General features: G+C 36.0%; 1 protein-coding gene across 2 annotated transcripts; it reads right to left on the bottom strand.

Moving 5' to 3' along the window:
• On the bottom strand, positions 1-27,853 carry dhx38 (DEAH-box helicase 38). Of its 2 annotated transcripts, none has more exons than XM_039690769.2 (27): positions 27,692-27,853; positions 26,604-26,979; positions 24,760-24,971; positions 24,517-24,678; positions 24,087-24,249; positions 23,860-23,978; positions 22,425-22,504; positions 21,005-21,160; positions 19,509-19,670; positions 19,300-19,407; positions 19,077-19,198; positions 18,352-18,489; positions 18,060-18,246; positions 14,918-15,103; positions 14,596-14,736; positions 14,409-14,519; positions 12,678-12,794; positions 12,490-12,597; positions 12,291-12,403; positions 10,214-10,422; positions 7,280-7,434; positions 7,037-7,192; positions 5,899-6,033; positions 5,687-5,812; positions 4,353-4,448; positions 4,154-4,275; positions 1-1,113 (listed from the first exon to the last, which is right to left on the bottom strand). In XM_039690769.2, exons 2-27 carry the CDS (start codon positions 26,927-26,929, stop codon positions 1,032-1,034), a joined length of 3,792 nt encoding a protein of 1,263 aa, XP_039546703.2. In that variant the 5' UTR covers positions 26,930-26,979; positions 27,692-27,853; the 3' UTR covers positions 1-1,031. The 2 variants fall into 2 exon arrangements, with proteins under 2 accessions (XP_039546703.2, XP_088975679.1); XM_089119553.1 differs by lacking the exon at positions 27,692-27,853 and adding an exon at positions 27,562-27,582.

Raw genomic sequence — 27,853 nt, 5'->3', positions numbered from 1 at the left:
CGCTGTGTTCACTTCTTTAATATTGAAGATAAAACCATAAAATTGAATCACAGAATGAATTTTACATTTTCAAAAATATGGTTATTCTTATATTCCTGCGACCACATAATTTGTCTAGTCTAGACATGTTTTGACTTCTGCATATCTAAATCATACAAAAAGAAAGAAAGAAACACAATATACAGATATGCTGTACACTAATGAAGTTCAACACACTATTTCAAAGCTTCCGGAAATACAAACAGAACAGCAGAGGCCTGGAAACCAGAAAGCGAGCGAAATGACCCTCAGTGGATAGCAGTTGGTCATGTTGTGTTTTTTGTGGATTCTCAGCAGAGGCCTGTTATCTCAGTCAGCACACAGTAGATCTGTTCAATGACTTGCAGCCCAATTGCATCAAAGACGACACAGGGTTTGACCGCCGCCTGGTCAGTGTTTTCCAGCGGGATGATGAAATATTCTAGCAATGTTTTTTTTGTCAGAATAACAAAGACATGCTTCATCCACAGGGGATTAACCTATCAAAGTACAGGAAGTTAATATTCATGGGCGCTCTGTGTTCTCTGAAAGAATGATACAACTGCTGTATTTCACAAGCCGAATTACAATTCCAGGGTAAAGTGAATATTACAGAAGCACATGAATAAATTTGGCGGCTCTGGTTTATACGAACACTTGTATGTTGTTGGGATAAGTATACTTATAATGTCAAATAAAGAGGTTTTTTTTAGTTAAAGCGCCTTCAAACTAAGAATGTATTTTTTAATTTAAGCACTGAATCAATGTAAGATCAACAGTGCAAGCATCCACTTCTTTTTTTTATGTCTCAGTCCAAAAAAAAAAACAAAATAAAAAACACTTTGTATGTGAGGAAGAAATTTTCTCCTTATACAATTGCTCCTACTGCTGGCTAAACCTGGAAGCTGCATGCGACACACACTATGATGATCATATAAAAAAGAAAATTGCAGTGAAAACAGCAACTGAACATAATTATATATTGCAATATTATGCGGGTGAAATTATTGATACTATAAGCCAAATCGGGCCGGTGTCCGTTTTGGCGTCATAGGCGCTTCTTCTTTTCTTCCTGGGGTGCAGATCTTGATTGACCTGATTGAAAATGATGAAAAGACATTTGTTTTATTACAAGATGTTGATTTAAATTGAAAGATTGTCTATATGCCATGCATCAGAAGTTGTGTGATTTGCTCTAAGGTTAAATGAAAAAGAAAGGAGTGTGTGTCTGTGGGGACCTGCGGGACACGGGTCTGATGTGGCTGACAGGGCGATGTATCATCTTTAATTACAGCAGTGCACAGCTCTCCTCCTCACACACATCCATCAGGCCGTGACCCTCCAGCTCCACACACTCACACCTCCATCAGTTCACTTACTGAAGCTCCCGCTCAACTTTTAGCCATTTTAGATCTCTATTTAATCAAACATTACAATTAACTCAATGTTTTAAATCCTCTGATGAAAATATGAATATGTTGAAAATATGTTGAATTTAGACATCATTATTGTCTTTATAATTATTTTTTAAGACATCATTAATATTGCATGAATCCCTCCTTAAAATCTTAGCAGCACACTGAATCTGAATTTTTTCATTCAAGTTTTTTCATGTTCATCATTGAATTGCTCTGATTTGTCAAAACACCTCACAAACTGCAACGAAAAGCACCGAATTTTATTATAACGGATGAAAATTTCAGAGGCAGTGTGTAAACGTGATTGACGCAACATGAGGTTGTATCGATTTTTTTTCACTTGCGAAAATTTCAGTCGACAATTTCAGACTCATTGTGCAAGGGCCTTAAAAGGATAGTTTACGTTGAAATAAATTTTCGGTATGTTTTAGGGCATCCAATGTGTTGGTGTCTTTGTTTCCGCGGTAGTTTTAATTTTTATATTTTTAGGTCAAAGTGTTCATGTCTGTCAGTCATATAATGGAGGTCTATGGTCACCACCTTAAAGAGCATGCACAGAGAAGTCCAAATTAAACAGAAAACGAATAGTATTTATATCGTTACCTCTGTAACCACAGCCACGTCCAAGTGATCTGAGGGCGCGGGTGCTTTGTGGCTGTGGTAACGAGGTAAAAACGAAATACTGATTTCGTGTCTTAGGCCATCAATGTGTACTTACATTTATGAGTCATTAAATCATATTTAATTTGGACTTCTCTGTGCATGCTCTTTGAGGTGGTGACCATAGACCTTCATTATATGACTGACAGACAAGGACGGTTTGACCTAAAAATATCAAAATTGAAAATACTGTCGAAAAAAGACACCTACATCTTGGATGCCCTTGAGCTAAGCTAAAACATACCAAAAATGTATTTCAAGGTGAACTATCCCTTTAAGTCTGAGATTTGAGTTTGAATGAATCATACTTGATACACAGATTTCTAAGGCCACTAAATAAAAAAATCCTTTGTACACAATCTACTACATGCCTTGTGTCATCTGATTGATAGTTTTTAGCTAGTCTTTTTTAGCTAGTAACAGGCTTTCAGTATCATTCTGAAAAATGTCCCCTTCAGCTCGTGGTTTACGTGTCTTTTTGCTGTGAAATCTTTCATTATTTTTATAGTAATATTTCAAGATGAACACTTACTAAGCAACTTATGCTTACCTGATTATCCATACATCACTTTTTAGTAAAAGCGTGTTAAAATTAGGGCTGTCAAACAATTAATTGCATTCCAAAATGAAACTTTGTGTTTACATAATATATGTGGGGGCACTGTGTATTATTATTTTGTATATATATAAATACACACACATGCTTGTATATTTAAGAAAAAAATATTATTTATATATAAATGATTTGATATTTATATAATATAAATTATATATAAATCTATATACAGTATATAAATGAAAATATTTCTTAAATATATACGAGCATGTGTGTGTATTTATATATAGAGGATAATTATACACAGTGCCCCCACATAATGTATATTATGTAAACACAAACTTTTTTTATGGGTGCGATTAATCGAGATTAATCGTTTGACAGCCCTAGTTAAAATGTGAGTATCAAATATGATTCATCAGGCTTTTGAAGAATGTTTAAATGTGTCTCTCACTCTCACAATCAGCATTGTATTGCATTGCATTATATATATATATTTTTTTTTTATTACATGCTTGTTATGCTGCAAACTAGTATTTCATACCATATTATTTTAATGTATTGTCTTAATCATAAACACACTAGTTTGCAATACATATGTTACTGAATTTGTTAAGTGTTAAATAAATTATTAGTAAATGTTGAAATTAACATTAACAAAGATAAATAAATGCAGTAGTTCATTATTAGTTCATGCTAATTAATGTAGTTAACTAATGAACCTTATTGTAAAGTTAGCTTTTTTCCGCATTGAAAAGTATAGCACTGATTTTCAAATCATTTTCTTTAGCAGAAATGTAAAATGTCCTCTAAGTGACCTGTGGGTCCTGCAGGACCAAGGTCAGGTGAGACGAGATGAGCCGTGATCTCATCTTAGATTCCTATCAGCTTATTTAAAACCCCATGAAGGCATCAGAACCCAAGAGGGAGGCCGGCACCTTAATTATCCATCTCCCCATCATGCAAATCAAAAGTCTAATCCCCACTTTTAATGTGATTATTGTCAGGACGTCCATCAAGAGGACAGTCAGCCGAAGGCTTTGATGCAGAGATAAAAAGTCCTGATTAATTAATGAAGTGTTATTTTACAGGACACATTTCCCGCTTTTGTGGAGCTGACAGGTGTGTGTGTAAAATTAATTTCCCGGATTAGTCGGAAAAATTAACGTCTGTCTCTCTCTTCCCCGTCCGAGGCGGCACAATTTAAATTGCTACAGTAATGGGGGTCAGGCAGGAGTCAATATTATTTCTTTTTGTCTCCTGTGGAGACGGGAGGTGAGAAAAGCTCATCATGGAGAAGACAAGGAGACGCTAGGTGAGGAAAGAGATGAGGAGGGTGTGAGGGGGATAATCGCCTTCCCAAAAAATTGCGACATTAGTGTTTCAGCACGGCAGCCGTTTGATGGCTTCCTTCTAAATAGGATGATTCAGATTTCATGCGTGCGAGCAGGAAGTGACTCTAAACCCTGAGTGACAGCGGTATTGGTGATTGCTAAAGTACCTGACACTGCCCAGGTTGTTCTTCCTGTCCTGCTCCTCTTTCCGTGCCAGGATCTGTTGTTGTGCAAGGGACATCTCCTCCTCCATGATGGTGAGCTCCTCCTTGGCTCTCCTTCGGTTCTCCTGGAAGAGGGACCAGAAGTGAGCGAATATGTACTGTAAGTGTTGACTCTGTGATACTGAGGAAGGATGTTTCTCACCTGTCTGCTCTTGTTTGCATGTTTGATACTGTAGAACATGGGCCCAAGCTCAGCCAGCCACTCGCCGTCCACTGCCGTCACACACTGCATGTACTCCTGAAACACAAACACATATGCGTGTCATCAAATAACTCTATATAAGAAGGCAGTGCTGTACTGGCACGAGTCTGTGAACCTCATTGGTCAAACACGACTTGTGCGCACAGCTTCAGACAGCGGTTGAACAGGCAAAAACACACACTATTATGCCAAAATGCTTGTTTTGTCGAGTATCCTCGCAAGTTAGGTCTTAAATGAAGCCTTAAATGGGCTCTTTAATCTTTAAAGCCAGTTTTCTCAAAATGACTTTTCTCTCATACGCCAAGTCCGAAATGTCCACTTCAGTAGCACCTATATACACCAAACTTTCCAGTCTTGTACCTAGTTATATTATCAAGACATTTACAGAGGGATTTGTAAATATATTATTCCTAATCTGATTTATATAAATGGCGAAAATCATTTAAGGCAATTAGCAGTATATTATTTATATACCGATTTACTGCATAACAAAAGTAGATATCCATAAATCCCTCTGTATTTTTTTTTTCTCATTTGATATGTGAACATAATGAAAAAAAGAATTTTGAACCTGGCTTTATCCAACACTCAGATTTCATTTTTTTAAATACATGCAAATTAGTGCATATTTAACTAGATAATGCCTCATTTGCATATTTAAACATTAAATTACAGAAAACTTTTAATATATTTTTTTCTCATCTTAATGTAGGTAATCAACTGGGAAAGTTTCATGGTGTAATCTGCTTGTTAAAAAAAATTACCCAATTCACCTGTAGTGTCTCTCGCCTTAAGAGATTAAATGCAAAATTATTACAGTACAAAAATCATAATAAAAACAATAATGTTATTTTTTAATGACGAATAATTAGTTGTTTTTTTTTATCGTTTGACAACACTACTTACACTACAGCAATTGAAAGAGCTCAACACAACAAATGTTTCAAAAGGTTTCCTCTAATTCAACTAAAAATGCAACTTTTAGTGACTTCTGCTGTTTTTATTAAATATAATAATATAATTAATACTACATATATACATAATATTTTAGTATAATTGCACTGAAAAAGGGACACCTTAAAATATAGTGTAATCATGAATGCAAATAGTTTATAAACACAACAGTGAAAAAAAAAAACAGGAAATAATCAAAGGAAAATAAAGGAACAGGATGAGGAAATGTTGCAAGATAAATTCAAATTGGCATCACCCATATAAGCGTCTCATTCTAACTTATGTCAATTCACATTGAGGGGCTGAGGAGGAAGAAATACCTTTGTGGTCATGACCAGTTCATGGTAGATGATGTAGTCAGGGGTGTAACCCATCCCGAACAGAGCGCTGGTGGGGTGCAGATGGCAGGGCATCCCAGTTCTCACATTCACATACTCCCCTATTCCCTAAACACACAAATACAAGGCATGAAGACACTTCAGGTGTGACTTGATGAAATTGAATAAGCCAAAAATGTTAAGAAGCTGTGAACCTTTAATTTTGCAGCCTGGTGAAAGTACGCAGCACAGATGCACTTCCTGATCACATCCCAGTCGGAGCCGCTGGAGATCAGGTTCATTTTCTGCTGCACCATGATGTCTTTGAGCTGAGATCGAACCTCACGCACCTGTGATGCACACACACACATTCTGTTATTTATTGTAATAAATATTTATTGTAATAAATAAATATTTATTGTAATAAAAACGCTAATAAAATAAAAAGCATGCTTAATTTTGCACTTAAACTTGCAAAGCAAATATACAGTTAAACCTGTTAGATGGACATACATATTTAAAAAGGCATTCAATAACATCTGTGAATATTCTTCAGAAGGATCTCAACATTAGAAAAGTTCCTTATTTCAGTCTGATCTTACGATTGGCATTTCAAAAAATGTGATTGTGGTCAAATAAAAATTGTGTACACACACACACACACACACACATATATATATATATATATATATATATATATGAAGAGTTCAGATGCAAAAGCCTCTAAATGCCATTTGAAATTTTCTTCTTTAATGATGATTTTTATCAAACTTGTATATTTAAGTTAAGTAATTTCACTTAAATAACAATTAATAGGTAATTATCATTGCCATTTAAGTGAAATCACTGAACTTAAATATACAAGTTTGATAAAAATCATCATTAAAGAAGAAAATTTCAAATGGCATTTAGAGGCTTTTGCATCTGAACTCTTCATATATATATATAGTTCTCTTTAGTGTTATAAATTCATATATTATCAATTTAAATCTTTATACTTTTTAAATGAACCTGCACAGGGAATAAATGTGGCAAAATCTGGCACATATTGCATTAATCATATTTATTATAATGTGGGTGGATGGATGGGACAGAGGCAACTTATATTGCAACTATAATAACTAATACTAATTTCCCATGCAAAGAGAATATTTACATAGGAGTCTTAAAGATACAGCAGTAAAGAGCACATAAGATGTAATGGTCAAAGACTTTTACAAAAGTCAAAATGGATTTGCATGACAAATGGTCAGTGTAATTCAGAAGAAATTTAAAATAACATGTCATGGAATGATACTGCCACTTTAATTCATGAATCTGATTGGTTGAGAGTGACGCCTCAGCTTGACGCACCTTACGCATGGCTTTGGTGTGGATGAAGTGATCGTTACACCAGATGCTGGAGTAGTTGTTGTTCTTCCACTGCAGGTAAACGTTGAGGTAGGTCAGGTGATCACTCTCAGGCACTGAGAACTTCTCTCGCACCTGGTCACTCTCCTCCTCTCGACCCTAGACAAGTAACGGCAGTTTGAGCACTTTGAAAACAGAACCCGCATGTACGGCACATTTGATAGTAAATAGAGCCTAGTCACGTACCTTTGGTCTGTAGAAGATGGATGGCACTGACAACATGGAGACGATGATAAGAATGTCAGCGCTACAGGCCATGTCACATGACACGATCAGCATTTTGGACAGAGCCGGATCCAGAGGAAACTCCACCATGAGCCGCCCGGTGGGCGTCAGAGCGCCTGAGACAGAGACGAGAAGAAAGCATCCTCAAATACAGGCAAAAGTCAAAAGGGATTAGAAAGCACCTCTTTCCAAAGTGCTGATGGTGGGAAAATGACTCCACTTGGAGATTCTGATCAAACTTTTCCAAAGCTCAGATTTCAAAGATTACATGACAGACTAAGAAGATTAGTGAGAGAGCGCCGTGAAAAGCAGAGAAGATATTTGGGCAGGTAAGCCTTAATCAGAAATAATCTGCTGTTAACACGAGACGAGAGCTAGAGGGAAAAGCGCTCCACATAGTCAAATCCCCACAAACCCCTGAGAGATACGCAGGAAATGAGATTGAGATCCCTCTCTGGTCACATAGACAGTTTTACTTCAGTTGCTACAGCTGAACTTTGAGTAAGACCTTAATACTTCACTGCAGCACTTCACAAGCTTAAGTCTACTCGACTAGAACGCTAGTTACACTCGAGAGATTTTTCCCAAATAAAAATAAAGTCACTACCATCCGTTATCTTTAAACGTCGATATATACAAAACACTGGTGAGGGAATATATACTCAGCTAAAAAGAAGACAAGTCCCTTTTTCAGGATACTGTACAGTATGTTAAAGATAATTTTGTAAAATACAAATAAGCTTTACAGATCTTTCTTGGAAAGGGTTTGAACAATGTTTTTCATGCTTTTTCAAATAACCATTAACACTCAATTTACAAACCTGTGGAACAGTCCTTAAAGGAGTAGTTCACTTTTAAAAAAAAACTTTTGCTGATAATTTACTCACCCCCATGTCATCCAAGATGTCCATGTCTTTCTTTCTTCAGTCGAAAAGAAATTAAAGGTTTTTGATGAAAACATTCCAGGATTTTCTCCATATAATGGACTTCATTGGGCACCAAACGGTTCAAGGTCCAGTACAAGATATTTTTCGAGTCATTTGGTCCATTCAACGAACGAAATGACTCGAAAAAAGATTCGTTCATTTTGATGAACAAGTTCGAATAGGAGAGTCATGAACGCACATCACAGAACAGAGCAAGGCGAGCATTTGTGCTTATAAAACTTAAACTTTTTTATTTATTTTTGAAATGGCCGATCGTTTCGCTTGATAAGACCCTTATCCATCGTCTGGTGTCGTTTAAAGCCCTTCGAAGCTGCAATGAAACTCTCATTAGGACCTTAAACTGTTTGGTACCCATATGTAGAAAAATCGTGGAATGTTTTCATCAAAAACCTAAATTTCTTTTCGACTGAAGAAAGAAAGATGTAGACATCTTGGATGACATGGGGGTGAGTAAATTATCAGCAAAAGTTTTTTTTAAAGTGAACTAATCTTTTAACAGTTTACTCTTTTTCATACTGTTACAGCAGAATACAAAAGAAAAAAGAAAATAATCAGAAGGAAAAAAAAATCAGCGGCTGAAAAGAGCTCTTGCCTAGATATTCTTATACCACGTCATATTAAAATACCAAGTGTAACGTTATTCTCTAGGAATTGTACAGCTCTTTCAGTCAAACTGACGGATAAGGATTATTTGTAGCGCAACCTTATGATTAGAAATTGTTTCAGTCTATTTGATTCGAACTTTAACAAAACTGAAAGTGCCTCCCATAAAAATAAAAAAAGTGGATAAAGTGAAGTGATTTACAGCTCAGGAAAGTTCATTTCCTGGGGTGAGAGACTTTTTATTTTGTAACAAGTTACAAAAATAAGGTTAGAATAATAACGCGCATATAGCCTGACATCATCTAGCGTTTAGCTTTTTTAAATTGCAGTTGAAAACGTTTCTCTTCAGGAAGGCTTTCAACATGTAACCTGTAGTTGTTGTGTTAACTACTTTGTTTTAACTGCTCAAATTAGTTTTAACTTGCAAATTTTATGTACTGCTGTCTTTTTTGTGTGTTTTATGGAAAGCACCATAGTTGTAATGGCGCTATATAAATAAAAATTGAATTGAATCATCTGACAGCAGATACTGAGTCAGGTGAACAGGCACTCTTTACCTAAACTGCGTCACCTGTAACTGACAGAAGAGTCAACAGCTTTCATACACCTCTTTCAAAATAAAAGTCTTCAGAAATAAAATAAAAAACATTTAGAATTACGTTTGTTGTTGTTGTTTCTTAGACTACACACTCCCTGACCCACTCAAAGCGACTTTGCGACCCATAGGTTGAGAAATGCTGCTTTAAACAACAATTTTTTTAAAAAGATTGCAATTGAACAAATTTATCACAAAAAAAAAAAAAAATTAAAATACAGTTTTATCTACACTGCTGGCTTATTTTCTATTATTATTAATTAGCTTATATATTTAACCAGTTGCTTTGATTCTGAAGCAAACGTCCCCATCAAGCATTTTCCCGGTTTCCCGTTATAGACGTAGCCTTCCACAGCATAATGAAGACTTTTTGACTGGGAAAAATACTACATAATAAATGTACACTTCATCCTGACGTTATTTGATCATTCTTGATACCATCTAATTACACAGTTCAACTCTAAACACCAGATTCACTCTCTATTGAATGTGATATAATGTGATAAAAAGTGGCAAAAGGAACAAAATCCTAAAAAGAAAGAGATTCGTGTGGTCATCAAGAGATTGGCGCAGTGGATGAGACACATGCCTTTGGTTTGAGAGACCCGGGTTCGAATCCACTGTGAGACACCAATGTGTCCCTGAGCAAGACACTTAACCCCTAGTTGCTCAAGAGGCGTGCGACCAGCGTCAGCTAAAATGAATAAATGTAAATGTAAATGTAGTCCTATGCTGCCTCAGTGGTCTCACCTGTGTTGTCAAGAGCTCCCAAGATCCACAGCTGGTACATGGAGTTCAGCATGTTGTCTTCAGGTGGGGGATCCATGAAGTGGAATAGCAGAAGGTCTTGCACTCCCAGTGACTTGAGCAGCAGCACAACATTGGCCAGGTTAGTGCGCTGGATCTCTGGGATAGTGGTGGTGAGCATTTCATTCTTGTAGGCACTCTGAGTGTATAACCTGACGCAATGGAAAGAAAAATGCATTCATTTTCTGTAAACATTACAAAATGTCCCACCCCGACACAATGTGATACAGTGGCAAGCGAAAAATCCAGTGTATTCCTTGTTAGGGTGAGAGCTCTGCGTAATATTTGGATATGAAAAGGGATGGATCAGTTAGATTTCCAAAACCACAAATAGACACGCAGTTATCCTTGGTCAATCAAACTTAAACTTGCCAAGGGAACTTTTTTTTAAGTTGAAGTAAATTTCCTGAAATTTCCTGAAACTGAAATAAAAACTAACTGAAGAAAAATAGAATTATTAAAAGATAATAACAATAAAATTGACAAAAAGAAAAGAAAAAAATACAAAAACTTACAATAAATTATACATATTCCTGACACTATAATAGTATATAAATAATACTAAAATAAAACTGTGGTTAAAATATGCCTATATCAGACTGGAGTTACTATTTTCTAAATTTTTCTCAGCATAAGTCATTATGCAACAAGACTGCCAAGAGCGCGCTCAGGACCGTTTGCCGAGGCTGTAGATTACAGGTAATATACTGTTGTATATAATGTTCAGTTTCTTGCACAGACCGATCGTTTTCACTTCATAAGACATAATTGTATTATCAGGAGCCACGGGTATTGATTTTGTCTTGCCTGTATATGTTTTTTTGACTCAAGTGACGGTAGCAATTGACTTGCATTATATGAATCACCAAGGACCACGGTTTCAGCTAAAAATCTTCTTTGCGGTCTGTTAAAAATGCAATTATATCAAAGCTTGCCTACTCTTCTGCTACACACTCAAAAGTATGTATATTTCACCATAAAAACAGACATCCAGTAGGCGTCATTTGAGCATGTCATTACCAGTTCCAATCACAGTGACACACTGCAAGACAATTTTACTGCTGTTGCGTTGATCTAAGTAGCTCCGCCCACAGTGAAATCTCATTGGTCCAAAAACCCACAAACCCCTGAGATATTCACATATTAAAATATGATTTGACTGGCAGTGATTTGCTTCACTGAACCAGTTTGATGAATTAAATGCTTCATTTTACAAGTCATGGATTAAAATAAAGAGAAAAAAATCTGTGTAAACATTCAAAGGTCCAAATAAAGACATATACATGACATATGCATGCATCACATCAATGAAAAAGTTTTCTACCTCCAACCTTTAGAAGAGCTAGAGGGAAGCTCTTAACAATGAGCCATTTCCAAGCTACCTCTGAGGATCTTAAAATATCACAGCTCTCCTTGCTGCTCCATAGAGACAGATCTGAGAAAACAGAGGATTTCTGCAGCTATTCAACAAATCGGTAATCCCTCAGAAGATGGCATGAAGGAACTCTGGGAAGCTCTGTAGTACAGCGTATGCATTTATGTATATCTGTCCTTCTGGCTCTTGAGCCGCAATCACAGCCAGAGCATTTGAGTAATGCATTCATCACACACACACATGGCTCTTGGCCACATTACAAAACGTCTGGCTGAACAGAATTGATTCTTGATGCACAGATGTTTGGTAAAGGACGCATGCAACTAATCTGACATGTGCCACACACTTTCACAAGCAACTAGAAACACTCACAGGGAGGCAAAACAATCCCTTGTGTGACAGTGAAACAGCGAGACAGTGTGTCATCAGATCTTTGCGGCTGTGCAGATTTGAAAAAGGTCAGAGTCAAAAAGCTCACAGGAGCCTTTGTATCAAATCCTCAGAGGTGTGAACAAAAAATAAACTATGTTAAATCATTTTAACATAACCCATCCCCCTCCTGCAGTCGATACACACATATATATATATATATATGATGTTTTTGGTCTTTTTTGATTTTTTGAGGGAGGAACTGCCTGATCTTACCTGTAACACTGTCCTGGGCCTGTTCTGCCGGCTCTGCCAGCGCGCTGGTTTGCATTGGCTTGACTGATGGGGTACACCTGCAGCGCATCCATGCCGATGCGAGGGTTGAACACCTAAACAACACAAAGTAATACTTCTGTTAGCATCAGATATGCAATTCCTCTATTAAAGACTGGTCATTCATAGCAGTTTCATTTACCTTCAGTTTGCAGTAACCAGAATCCACCACAAACATGATGCCGTCCACTGTCAGAGACGTCTCAGCGATGTTTGTAGCGACAATACACTTCCTCACTCCATCAGGAGCCTGACGGGTAAACACACAGGTTTAGTTCACAAACGTCTCATGATCAGGATCTCCCAGTGTTAACAGAGACAGATGTTTACCTTCTGGAAGATCTTGGCCTGCAGGTCTGAGGGCAGCTGGGAGTAGATGGGCAGCACTGCCAGAGCCGGAGCGTTCTCTAGATCCTCCAATCGCTCCACAATCTGATCTGATGTCACCTGCAGGAACACACACATCATCTGTGTTATACGATGCATCATTAGACAGCACAAACTTACCAAACGCTATATTTCGAACTAACCTCATACTTCGTATATTCCAAGAAATAATTGGAATAATTGCAATAATACCTCATTTAAATTCGAAATTAAAAAAAAAAAAAAAGTCAACCAATCACCAAGAAATGCTTAATTGTGTTCAGTCTGTGGTGTAAAAAGGTTGCACTGAAAATTATAGAAAAAAACACTTCAGCAAAACATGGTCAGGTCAAAGTGTCTGAATAATTTTTGGTCCCAAATATTTATACATTTTCCTGGTAGTCTACTGTATGAGGAATATTTTGGGTATAATATGTCAGTTTACTTTATTTTGCCATCCTATCTTACATAAATGAACTACAGTGTCATGCACCCACTAATAAAACGCTATGAAAAATTATAGCTGGTTTGACTGTATATGCGTGTGTGGGTGAATAACATTTATGTATTTTTGTCTTTTTTTAGTCTTTTTAACTTTCAAATCTATAATACTCACTGGCTGCAGTAATATAGTGAAATATTATAAAATAACTTTTCTATTTGAATATATTTTAAAACTTAATTTATTCCTATGACGTCATAGCTGAATTTTCAGCATCACTACTCCAGTCAGCAGTGTCATATGATCCTTCAGAAATCATTATAATATGCTGATTTGATGCTTAAGAAATAATATTATCAGTGTATTATCAATTTTCATATTTTTGTGGAAACCGCGATACACTACCGTTCAAAAGTTCAGGGCAAGTAATATATTAAAAGAAATGAATACTTTTTTTTTATTAAGGATGCATTAAACCTGTCACACTGTCCTGGGCCCATTCTGTCTGCTCTGCCGCCCCGCTAGTTTTCATTGCCTTTACTGATGGTATGTATTCAACATTGATAATAAGAAAATCAGCATCAGCATTTTAGAATTTCTGAAGGATCAGGTGATAAAATTATGCATTTTAAAATATATTCAAATAGAAAAAGAGTTATTTTTAAATGTTATATAATATATCAAATAAAAGCAGCCTTGGTGAGCCAAGACTTCTTTAAAGCTACACTGTGTAACTCTTTTAGTTTATTCTTAGCTAAAAACACTTAGTTCTTTCAAAAATATGTGTGCTCATTAATGTATATTTACTTCGTTCAAGTAATAAAGTACTCTCGTGAGTGTATAATATGCCATTGAAAATACATACGGGTAAGGCGTTCTAATGTCGGTTGCCATGTTGCCCCTCCATCTTGAAAGTACATTAGCCAAAGAGGGACATAGCCATTAATTCAAGCTTCGCCTTTCGCGTTTACGTTTGAGTTAACCCTCATGGACGAGGTCGAACTGGAAGCCATGTTAATCTTGGACTACATTGGTCACCGTAGGAGTTAAAACGAAATCGGAATTGAGAGGAACAAAAACTAATATTCACTGGATGGTCATATACCTTTTCACCACTAGATGGGGGTAAAAAAAAAATCACACAATGTCGCTTTAAAAAAATTTTTTTTTAATGTTAGCATTTATATAATATCAATAATTTATAAATTGTGATCCCATTCATAACATCTTCTGCACAACTAAAATCTCCTCACCTCAATGTCCTCCTGACCCGGCATGAAGATGAGGATGTCACCCCCCATCCCGCTGAGATGAATCTGTAAGGCCTGTTTCACGGACGCCTCCACATAGTCCTCTTGAGGAGTCTGAATCACACCAGCACTCAGCGTCAGTCTACAGAACACCAACCAGCTTTAACTAAAGACGCTATTAACACCTCACCTTGCTGAACAAGATATCCACTGGGAACGTTCTGCCGGGAATGTGGAAAATAGGAACATTGCCGAAGAATGCCGCAAATTTGTCAGAGTCCATGGTGGCAGATGTGACAATGAGCTTCAAGTCTGAGCGTCTAGACACCACCTAAATAATCCAAAATAGAGGAAGAAGAGAGAGTGGCTCATCAGTATCAACCTCTAAACTCAACAGTATTCTTTAAATCAAATTAGTGTACGAAAACCAATTATATTCACTAGGGTGCAATTAATAGTATGCAATACAATCGTCCTCGGTTCATGTGCAAGTGTGTGGAGAACCGGCTCACCTCTCGGAGCAGTCCGAAGAGCACGTCAGTGTTGAGGGAGCGCTCATGGGCCTCGTCCATGATGACAGCGCTGTAGTGGTCCAAGTCTGACTCCCGCAGAGATTCCCTCAGAAGAATCCCGTCCGTCATGTATTTTATTACGGTCTTCTCTGATGTACAGTCTTCAAAACGGATGGCATAACCAACCTGGTATACACATTAAAGAAAAAAAATCCCTTAGTCATGGTAAAAATACAATTATATAATTGTATAGAATACATAGATAATGTGTGTGTGTGTGTGTGTGTGTGTGTGTGTATATATACACATATATATATATATATATATATATATATATATATATTTATATATTAGGGCTGTCAAATGATTAATCACGAATAATCGATTAGTAATAATTATATATTAGGGCTGTCAAATGATTAATCACGATTAATCCAAAGTAATAATAATATATGTGGGTGCACTGTGTATAATTATTTTGTTATTTATTTAAATATACATGCTTGTATATTTAAGAAAAAAAAATATTTATATATAAAATATTTATATTTATACATAATATAAATTATATATAAATCTAGATACAGTATATATATATATATGAAAATATTTCTTAAATATATACAAGCATGTGTGTGTATTTAAAATAATTATACACAGTGCACCCACATATAATATGTACACACAAACTTTTATTTTGGATGCGATTGTGATTTTTGCGATTTGGATGTGATTTTTATACATGCATATATACATATACATACATATATATTAGGGGTGGCACGGTTCACGAAACCGACGGTTCGGTTTGTATCACGGTTTTAGTGTCACGGTTTTCGGTTCTGTACGGTTCTTGTTATTTTTTCTTTTAATCTTTAACACTTCAGAAATGTACTTCATCATGTGATATATAGCTTAATTATCCACACTTTAGGATACAGTATAAAAAAAATATATTTATGCAATCATGCACAAACTGAATTTGACTCTTTGACTTTAAGCACATTTTGGGACTATCTCAGAGGAAAGCTAGGTGAGATTTTGACACAGCAAGAGAGAAGAAATTGACATGCTTTTCGTTTATTTGGCAAAAAAAGGAGAATGTGTATCACTAGGCTATCTCTACAAGAACTTGTGCATTTTTATCACACAAATCTTATTTACATAAAGAAATTAACTTGCATTTATGAACTGACAACTTTTGTAGCTCTTACAAAAATTCTATCTTTTAAAAGAAAAAAAGAGGAACTACACTGTCTTTTATGAATAAGTCAATATACATGAAACCTCATTGCCTATAATTAGGCTATAGAAATAGCAAAGGCCATAAACATAAAGTGAAAAGTTCAACCTCAACACAAAAAACAGTATCAACAATGCTTCTATTCCCAAAAAGTGAGGGTACCTTTTTTTCAGTTTAAATTAAAGTGCAGGATTTGGAAACATTTGACTGAAGCTCTTATCTAAACATAAAGTGCCACTGTAACGTTATATTAAAATACCATAACATGAAATCAAAAATGTCCCCACACACCGGACTTATAGACTTATAGGACGCTGGCGCATCCTCCAACTCCCTCATCTCTCCCACTTGCCATTTCTCCGCGTGCCGTGACCTGCAGCGCTCCATACTCCACTTTTACTGGCTTGTTTACTAACTTGAACCGGCGCTGCACAGAGCGATCGGTAATGACATCAAATACCGCGAAAGTGAGTGACGGAGCCGTCGTTCCCGCTCTAGTGTGATGTTATTCACCGGTCGCTCTGTGCAGCGCCGGTCCAAGTCGAACAAGCTTATGTCGCGCGAAAAGAAAACACACGTCACATACGGGCACGAGGTTACATTGCGCATGCGTCGAACCGTGAGACGCACAGACGCTCCGAACCGAGACAAGCGAACCGAACGGTTCGGGTGTTTTTTCATGTACCGTGCCACCCCTAATATATATATAAAATGATACCCTTGTGTCACGATTAAATATTATTGTGGTAATCCAAGACATATAGTAAAAGGTTTACAAAAAATGTACTGTTGGTTAAAATGCTAAATTTGATATCACATTGTGGGTTTAAATGAATAAGCTAGTAGGACTTGGTGCTTGTAAACCAAGGACAATGGTGACACCAGAATAAAAATATTCATGATTCTGAAGCTGAAAATCCAGAATAATTTAAGATGGATATGCTTGCACTATGTCAATGACTAGATATATTGAAAATAAATGTCAGGTAACATAAGACATTTGGACCCCATTGCATTATTATACATTATATACATTGTATATAGTAGTTTAATGTAGTACTGACACTAAAACTCTGAAAACTTGAATTTTTTCTCACACAGTAATTTTTATTTTGGGGGAACTATCCATGATACATATTGTTGCATTTTTGTATAGCGATATATTGTGGCACAATATATTGTTACACCTATAGTAATAGTAATATATATGAAGAGTTCAGATGCAAAAGCCTCTAAATGCCATTTGAAATTTTCTTCTTTAATGATGATTTTTATCAAACTTGTATATTTAAGTTCAGTAATTTCACTTAAATGGCAATGATAATTACCTATTAATTGTTATTTAAGTGAAATTACTGAACTTAAATATACAAGTTTGATAAAAATCATCATTAAAGAAGAAAATTTCAAATGGCATTTAGAGGCTTTTGCATCTGAACTCTTCATATATATATATATATATCTATCTAGATATATATACACATTACAAATATAGTTTTTCATTTTTATGTCAGTTATTTTAGTACTTAAACATAAATGAATGTTACCTTATTTAAAGGTTTTTCATATTTTATTTCAGTTTTTTTTTATTCAAGTAACTACTGACGAAGGCAAAAAGCCAAACATTTGTAAAATTCTTTATCCCCTGTTTGTAACTAATAAAGTATTCTTAGAGTGCAGACCATTTTGCATATAATTTTAATTTCAAGTAACGCTTTTTTTTAATGGTTTTAGTTTAGTTTTTGTTAACGACAATAACCCTGGTTATCATTATTCCATTGTATCACCCTCTTTTTAGGGCAAAATACTTAACATACAAGTCACCTTAAATCCACCAGGTGGCAGTATGTCCCTTAAAATCAAATATCTTCTGTCTCACACAAGATGTGGGGCACCAACCTCTTCTCCCAGGTTACTGTTCATTTCTTCGCTGACTCTCTTGGCCACGCTCATGGCTGCCACTCTGCGAGGCTGTGTGCAGCCCACCATGCCATAGCCGGTGTAACCGTCCTCATGAAGATACTGCGTCAGCTGAGTCGTCTTACCACTGCCCGTTTCCCCCACCACAATCACAATGTTGTTATCCCTGCCAGAGAAGATCCACAACACAAAGAAAACATCAGCATACCAGGTGGGCAGACACATTTAGTATTAGCTGATGTAAGAGAAATGATCTGAGCGTCACCCGGACCTGATGATGTTGAGCAGCTCCTGGCGAACAGCAAAGATGGGCAGATATTGTCTCTGCTCTAATAGAGTCTTCTTCTTAGAAAAATCACTGCTCGCTTCATTTCTCTCCTTCATGTGATCAGCAAACTTCTGCTCCGCTCTGAAAGATGGAAGAGAAGAAAGATGAAGAGGCCCTGAAACAATCTACAGACTGCAAAAATTCTGCATCAGCTGTGTATGTGTGTGCTTGGCCATCATCAAGTGGTATTTCAGACTGGACGTGCTGTGGTGATGATGATAGCTCAGTTCACAACGACAAAACACACAGATCACTTTGGTCTTGTCAATGGAATTTGACAACTTTTAAAAGTAAAATTTCCATTCAGAATCTTATTGGCATCCATTTTGGCATCTCACGCTCGTCATCCACTCAAAACGTAACGTTAACTAACTATTTGGCCGGCTCGTAAGCCCAAAAAAGTGTGTGCGGCGTGCCTGTTGTTTTGTTTCTGGTCTAGCTAGATCCGCTTGCGCTTTGATCGACGAAGCAACAAAACCATTGAAATGAATGGGTTTCAGAGATCAGCACTGCATCCTGTTGCAAAAGCATGTGAAAAAAACTTTGCTAGGACAAAAAGATTGTTAATCGCACAAAAAAAAAAAATTACGCCGTTAATAACGTGTTTAACTGACAGCTCTAATATATATATATTTATATATACATACACAAATTGTGAGACACAATACCTGTAATCCACATTTCCATCTTCTCCAACAGCTTTTCCATCTTTTTCCCCCTCCTCTGATTTCTTGATGCCCATGATGTCACCCAGTTTGGTGCCAGCGAGCTCCCAGTGTTTGTGTTGTGCCTGTCAAGTGGAAGAACCAAACGCAACAACAATTACATCAACACTACTGTCCTGGAAGTGAGAGTGGAGTTCAAATGAAACAATAAAAACCAGACATGCACCTTCTTTCTCTCTTTCTGCTCTCGGTGTCGTCTGACCAGCTGACTTCCTTTGCGGGAGATGATGGCCATGTCTGAGGTTGCGTCTTTCACTGGAATGACCGGCTCTGGCTGCAATCGCAAAGATAAACGTACGGTACAATCATCAATTAAAGACTCACAAGATTCGTGACTCACCCATAAAGCACATCCATGCATAGAGACGTCTGTACCTGTTTAGTGAAGACAATCCTCCCATCCAGGAAGGGTGGCACGAGGTTATGGACTAGTAGGTGGACTCTGGTCGCATTGTCCTCCTCAAAGTCCTCATCCACCTCCAAGCGCTGAACCACTCCACTGGTGAGCATGCGGTTGGTTTCCCAGCGTTCGTTATCCTGGAGTGAAACACACATGTCAGCAAACAGTGGGGTGAACACCGGATGTGCATTCGGTCTTAAAGGAGTAGTTCACTTTTAAAAAAACTTTTGCTGATCATTTACTCACCAACATATCATCCAAGATGTCCATGTCTGTTTTACTTCAGTCGAAAAGAAATTAAGGTTTTGGATGAGAACATTCCAGGATTTTCTCCATATAATGGACTTCATTGGGAACCAAACGGTTCAAGGTCCAAATGAGAGTTTCAGTGCAGCTTCAAAGGGCTTTAAACGACACCAGACGATGATTAAGGGTCTTATCTAGCAAAACAATCGCTCATTTCAAAAATAAATAACAAAGTTTAAGATTCATAAGCATAAATGCTCGCCTTGCTCTGAAATGTTTGTGACTCTTCTGTTCGAAATCATTCATCAAAATGAACGAATCTTTTTTCGAGTCATTTGGTTCATTCAAGAAGAACAAAAAAAAGATTTGTTGATTTTGATGAACCAGCTCGAACAGAAAAGTCACGAAAGCACATCACAAAACAGAGCAAGGTGAGCATTTGTGCTTATTTAACTTAAACTTTGGTTCCCATTGAAATGCATTATATGGAGAAAAATCCTGGAATGCTTTCATAAAAAAACCTTAATTTCTTTTCGACTGAAGAAAGAAAGACGTGGACATCTTGGATGACATGGGGGTGAGTAAATTATCAGAAAAAGTTTTTTTTTTAAAGTGAACTTTGTAATTTGCTTCTTAATTCTTATTTTTAAGAACAAAAAGAAAATAACAAAAGCTGACCATGTTCAGGGCTGAATTTATTTGGTCAAAAATACAGTAAAAACAGCAATATTGTGAAATATTATTGAATTTTTAAAATAACTGTTTTCTTAAAATTTTAGCATAATTTATTACTGTCACACAAACTCCACTCTTCAGTGTCACATGATCCTTCAGAAATCATTCTAATCTGAGGATTTGCTGCTCAGTTATTACTTTTGGCACTCTATTAATAATGATTCTAAGCTTTATCAATGTTGAAATTTTTGCTGCTTAATATTTTTGCGGAAACCGCAATACATGTTTTTTCAGGATTCAAATGTATCATGTATTTGAAATAAAAAATGAGTAACATTAGAAACTGTCACTTGAATCAATTTAATGCATCCTTAATGAATAAAAGTTATTTTATTAAATATTTTAAATTGTAAAACCATTTCACATTATTACTGTTTTTACTGTATTTTTCATCAAATAAATGCAACCTTGGTAATCATGACACTTCTTTCAAAGACATCTTAATTCTTCCAAACGTTTGACCCTCAGTGTGTGTTCACAGTTCCAGTACCTCATTGATTTGCCGCTTCTGCGCGGAGATGCGTTTCTGGGTCTGCTTCTGTAGGATCTGCTCCCTCTTCTTCACATATTCTTCTGAGGTGGACGTCAATGGGTTGTGAAACTCATCGTAACCCTCATCCATCATGTACCAGTCTCGATCTGCTTGCTGTTTTGACATGACAGTTAGTACTTGACAAAATACCAACTTGAACATGTAATAAAACCCGAAGCCCATTTTACTTTCTATGTTAAGATGGATTACTAAATGAAACAGGATATTGATAACACTTTGTTTTAGGTCAAGTCAAGCCAAATTTATCCTTCAAAGCAGCTTTACAGAAAATATCCATATTAACGTTTAGAATATCTTCATATTTTCATACCTTATTGTCACATTTATCATATAGTTATAATATAGTGATAATATATATTACAAGTAATCAAGCAGATGAGATATGCTATATTTTGCATATTGTATATTTCGCCCTGCATGAGTATGAGTATGCTTTATGTATGCAGATAGAGTTGAACACACATACATAAATAAATAAATAAATAAATAAATATATATATATATATGTGTGTGTGTACACACACACATATATACACACAACTAATATAAAGAGCTATAGGTATTTGTAAACTATATATACATATATAGTAATGTAATGTGTGATAGTTTACAAATTGTGATGACATAGGCAGGGCTTTATTTAGCATATATTACTTTCTGTTACTATACTGTATGTTTACAGATAAAGTAGTACATTCTATATTTAGAACTTTTAATATATCGCTGGGCAATAATATATTTGACATTTTTTTGATGATATAACAATTAAGATATTTGATGTATAGTGTAATTAAAAGCACTATATATATACTGTATATATATATATATATATATATATATATATATATATATATATATATATATATTCTAAAGTGGCCTTATTATACAAGTTACAAGTACTTTCTATAGTAATTACAGCAAATTATGTATAATTAAAAGCACCTAACCATATAGTAAATACATGTTTACATGATTAATATGATTAAAATGTAACTGAATATTTAATAAGAAAACTGAAACTGCCTTGATCATGAGTTGTTTGAATTATCATTATTAACCAGAATGGAGACAGAGTTTTGAATGTGACTTTGCTAAAACAATGGCTTAATAGATATTTGGCTACTGCTTATTATTTTACAATAAGCCATATGGCTTGCACATGACATCAGTGGAAATGGAAAATCAATTCAAGATGGATCTGGCTATTACACTTTGAGAACATTGAAATAACATGCGTCAATGAGTGACACACATTAAGACTAGGAATTGGCTGAGACTAGGACGCAACTGTATTAAGAATCTGAAGTATGTAAAAGGGGTAAATTCTGATTTCAAGCTGACTTTAAAGAGCACTCACCCTCTGATCTTCCTCCCACTGTTCCTTCTCATCTTCATCATTAAACAGGATGCCGTCCTCTCTATCCTCTCTTTTCTCTCCTACAAATCAAAAAACCATATAAATACAACACTATAGACCCTGTACATGCACTACTGTTCAAAGGTTTGGGGTCGGGTTTTTGAAAGAGGAGTCTGTGCACCCACGCTGCATTTATTGGATTAAAATATACTTAAAACAGTTTTGTGAAACAGAATTGTAAATATTGTGAAAAATTATTACAATTAAATTAAAACTGTTTCCAGTTTTAATATGTAATGTATTCCTGTGATCAAAGCTTAATTTTCAGCATCATTACTCCAGTCTTCAGTGTCACATGACCCTTCAGAAATCGTTCTGATATGCTGCTTTGATGCTCAAGAAACATTTATTATTATCAACATTAGTTGAAAATGTGCCGTTTGTGTGAAAAGTGTTTTTTCCTTGATGACAAGGTTCAAAAGAACAGCATTTATTTCAAATGCAAATATTTTGTAACATGGAATGGAAATGTGTAAATTACTATAATATCTGATCAATTAAATCAATTAATATCAATTTCTTTAAAAAAAAAAAAAATCCTACTGTCCACAAAAGTTTGCTTAATATGTGTTCTTGATATTAATATGGGAGATATTAGTAATACTCTGGGTAAAAATAATAAAAAAAGATTATAAAATATATAATGATAAAAATATGAATATATAATGTACATTAAACAAAGTTTAAAATGTTCAAATTTGAGGTAGCCCTCAAACCGTATTCCCTTTATAGCCCTTAATCCTGTAATTGTGGATAAATGTAGGCACAGAGGACTCAGGTGTGATCCTAATTTTTATTTATTATAAGTGTCACTGTCTTCGATAAAGTTTTGTCTATCCATTTATGGTGTTTTTTTTATTTTGGGGGTATTTTTGAATTTATTTACTTCAAAAAGTACCATATTTTCTATGTAAATTATGCTTATTTTTATGTTTTATTTATTTATTTATTTTAAATACATTAAAATATCATTCCAATAAGTTCTTAGAGCTAAAACCTAAAGATGAAGTGACTTTGCCGTCACCTATTTTGGCTTTTTTTTTTAGAATGCTCTAAATTACAGTTTTTCCCATTCATTTCTATGGGTGCCTATTTTTGAGCCAAATACAAGATTAAGGAGGTTGTTTTTTTTTTCACCCTTTTAACATTGTAGAATTGAGTCAAAAAAAAAAATTGTGCATGTTCAAGAGGCAAACTTAGCAAAAGTAGCCAAGTCTTGTACCGCTCAGCTCAAGGGAAGTATTTTTTAAAAATAAATCAAAACCATTTTGTCCACAATACAGTTTTTTAGGGTTAAAAGGTGTACACAAAAAAAAAAAAAGTCACAAATTTGACCACATTCTCCACATAAAGAACAAGTAAGGTGTGTCTTTACCTTTTCCTCTGGACAGGCGTGGTGTGGAGCCAAGATGCTTCCTGTCATTAGCCCACTCGTTGTACTTATATGACGGGGTTGGTAGAGGAGTATCTGCCGGATATTGAGGTTTACTTGACCTGAACAACAAAAGTGACAAGGAAACATCTATTAATATTCCTTCTGACCAACACAAATAACCTTCAACCACACATTGATCACTGAGGCTTTGAGGAAGTGAGTCACACCTGTCTCTCCTCTCGCTGTCCCGGACTGAACGATGGCTGCGCTCGGAGCGGTCAGTCTCCCGGTGCGAGGGGGCAGGAGACGGGCTCTCCCAGTGTGAGTGACGTGAGCTGGAATATCCACTGTCATCTTCATCCCAGCTGGAGCGTGACGGAGTGACCAAGCCTGCGTGGACATATGAAACACACTTAACACTTGTTGGTCCTGAAACAGCATTCAACCAATACGATTTTTTTGTTTTTTTGTTTTTTATATTTATAGCTATGATTTAGGGTGAAAAAAAAAAACTACAATTGCGATTTTTCGGATAAAACTGTGATAGTGATTTGAAATGTAATAAAAAAATAAAAAAGGTGTTAGGTATAAGGTATGCAGTATTGTTCAAACTGATCAGGCTGGAGTGTTCTGAGCAAATCTGAGAGCGTGATCGACCTTTGGTTCTGTTACGGGGTGAATCTGGCTCATCACGTCGAGTGCCACGACTCATTCGTTCGGACGAGCCGTCCCTCTGAGAGCGTTCACTCCTCACGCTGCCTTCACCGCGCTCCGAGCGACTGCTGCTGGATCCACGGTTGTGGCAGCCGTCCCGTACATCTGCACAAAGCCCATAAAACCATGATCAGAGCCTGAAGTTTTGTGCTGAGATCACACAGGCGGAGAGACCACCTGACTTACCTCTGTCTTTTCTCCTGTCTCTGTCACGGTAGCGGTCGTAGTCTCTGTCCTTGTCTCTGGATCTGTCTTTGTCTCTGGTCTTGTCTTCTTTGGAGGATGCATAAACCCCATGTTCACGTCTGTCTTTTTCCCTCTGTTGATTTTTCAGCTTGAACTCCTCACTAACCCCTCCTGGGTTTGATGGCGTTTCTGAGCCAGTGACACGGTACTTCCTGTAGAGGCACAAAAAAAAAAACATTTATTGATAAAGATGTAGGTGTCTTTGTTTCCGCAGTAGTTTCAATTTTGATATTTTAAAGTTAAACCGTTCTTGTCTGTCAGTCATATAATGCAGGTCTATGGTCACCACCTCAAAGAGCATGCACAGAGAAGTCCAAATTAAACATGATTTAATGACTCATGAATGTAAGTACACATTGATGGCCTAAGACACGAAACGAGCGGTTTGTGTGAAAATATGAACAGTATTTATATCGTTTTTACCTCTTATAACCACAGCTATGTCAAAGTGATCTGACGGCACGGGCGTTTTGAGGTGAAAACAATATAAATACTGTTAGTTTTCTCACAAAAACCACTCGCTTTGTGTCTTAGGCCATTAATGTGTACTTACATTTACGAGTCATTAAATAATGTTTAAATTGGACTTTTCTGTGCATGCTCTTTGAGGTGGTGACCATAGACCTCCATTATATGACTGACAGACGAGAACGGTTTGACCTAAAAATATCAAAATTGAAACTACTGCGGAAACGAAGACAAATACATCTTGGATGCCCTTGAGGTAAGCTAAAATACGCCAAAAAATAATTTCAAAGTGAACTATCCCTTTAACATAAGTATTAGGAATGTTCTAGATCCAAAAAAAAGATTACAAAAATAATATCCAATAATATAATATTCAAAAGTATCTCGATCTAGGTCACAATCTCGATTCAAACACCTATGTGATCTTATTCCTAAATGACAATGACAGCATCACAAAGTCTTTTCACCCACACAGTATGATTATGTCTGTGTTACAAAAATAAAAATCTGCTCCAAACCAGTTCAAACTCAATAAACATCTTTTTCTAAAAAAAAAAAAAAACAGACTACAGACCTCTCATGTACAGCTCAGCCAGATTACATTTCAATTAAAAAAAATGTTTGTAAAGAATTGTAAGGTTTGTAAGATTGTTTTGTGAAATACTCTTATAGCAGAAATTTAGGAGTTCTAAAATTAGGAATGACACGGCCATTATTTTTAATAGGGATCCACGATATATCGGCCACCATATCGATATCAGCTGATAAATGTTACATTTTAATCTTACTGTTATCGACCTGATAAGAAAATTTATTAAAGCAGATAAATATTTTTTAACATTGCGTTTGGCTGAGAAACTTCAGATGTGCACCGTTTTTTTTTTAATCAGGCTCTCAAAAAATATATCAAAATTACAATATATCGGTTATTGGCTTTCAAATATAAAGAATGATTGGTATCGGACAAAACTTATATATCAGTGCATCCCTAATTTTTAATAGTTTCTCCTAAATTGGCAAGTCAGGAGCTACTTTTAGCCTTAAGATGTTTTGTGATTACAGACTCTGTCTATGTGGCACAGATCATTTTTGATTACATTTTATTTTAAGGTGTCATTGGTAAGTATTACATTGATTGCTAAATGAAGTTCGGTACTACGTGAACTTACTATAATGTTAGCATTAGGGTTTGGTTAAGGTTTAGTTGCATTTTATGCATAATTTACTATTATTATTATAGAAAGTAAGTAGATGTCACGTGTAACAAGGACACTGTAAAATAAAGTGTTACCTAATTTTCCTGAAGAACAACCCACCTTTCTTTTTTCCCATTCCTGCTCTCGCCATCCTCTTCAGTTTCATCATCAGACCCTGAATCACTTTTTCCCTCCTCCCAGTCCTTGTAGGACGACACCTTGGATTTCTTGGGTTGATCATCCAGCCCTTCCTTCCCCTCACGTTCCTTGCGTTTCTGGGCGGCCAGCAGATCCAGGCCCAGGAGTGAGGTGCGTGGAGCTGGTGCTCTGAACACATGTTGTTCTGTTGAAGCGATCTTCTTCTTCACTATCAGCCCCCCGACCTGCAGACTGGGGTCACTGCCTTCTATTCGATGCAGGGAGGAATCATCTTCCATCTCTTCCATCTCTGCTGAGGTGTCAATCACAGCACTCAGCTGATGGATTTCTGGTGTATCTAAAAAGACATTGCCAAAAGTTACTCATAAGGGCCAACAATACACAGACTTTGTGTTAGAAGTCAAGTTGCAAGTACAGATGCTGATACGATATGTGATTAATATGAGTACATGGAACTAATAGTAAGTAAAAACTGGAAAATGGACATGTTTAACTGTTAACTTGTTACATTTAAAAATAAAATCTTTTTACATAAATATATCTAGATAAAATGCCCCTTAACAATACAACGGGTAGGTTTTGTCATTTACACAGCTATTATTGGTGAAATACAAACGTAGTTGTTAGCATTAGCCATGGCCACCACTGTGACAACAACAATAAACGATAGGAAGATTTTTTTAACCACCTAACGTATAATTTTAAAGGAGTTCGCAACATAATTAAGGATTCAATATATAATGTTTGATGTGGGTGAGATATCACCAATAAGTGTAGTAACAACAGTATTTTGGTTGCCACGGTAAGTTTGCTGAAAAAGATTAGAAAACGTTGCTAATTGAATGGATCATATAAGGTTATATAAAGAATTTTGATAATAAAACCAGCGCTACCGTTGTATTATCGATATGTAACTTACGTTAATTAGAATGAACCCGATTAAACTGCGGTCGTTGATGTAGCTATCGTTACATGATAAATATCTCAAATGTGTTAATGCAAAGCAGCACTGTGGCACTACTCATTTATCAGAAAAAAAGCGGGTATACCTTTGAAACGATAGGTTCCTCAAAACTGCTGTACACTGTATAATAAAAATTATGTACTGAATGATAAAATAAAATAAAACATTCAGTGAAATAACATAGCGGTAAACGTCAACAATGTGTGCAGTAGGCCGCCATTACTATCCCAGCATCCATTCACAGGGA

Source organism: Pimephales promelas, chromosome 1 (assembly GCF_988280905.1).
Source record: "Pimephales promelas chromosome 1, fPimPro1.hap1.1, whole genome shotgun sequence".
NCBI lineage: Eukaryota > Metazoa > Chordata > Actinopteri > Cypriniformes > Leuciscidae > Pimephales > Pimephales promelas.
Note: the sequence above shows the minus strand (reverse complement) of the source record. Positions and strands in the feature narration are given on the sequence as shown.

What these genes read in the sequence shown, in the direction of transcription:
- dhx38 (XM_039690769.2), bottom strand. Translation starts at nt 26,929, where the DNA reads ATGGAAGAGATGGAAGATGATTCCTCCCTGCATCGAATAGAAGGCAGT. An exon ending in AGTGGGAGGAAGATCAGAGG is followed by an intron (nt 21,161 to 22,424) that starts GTGAGTGCTCTT and finishes ATGTCAAAACAG; the next exon opens with CAAGCAGATCGAGACTGGTA. An exon ending in GGCCCAGGACAGTGTTACAG is followed by an intron (nt 10,423 to 12,290) that starts GTAAGATCAGGC and finishes CCATTGCGTCAG; the next exon opens with GTTATACACTCAGAGTGCCT.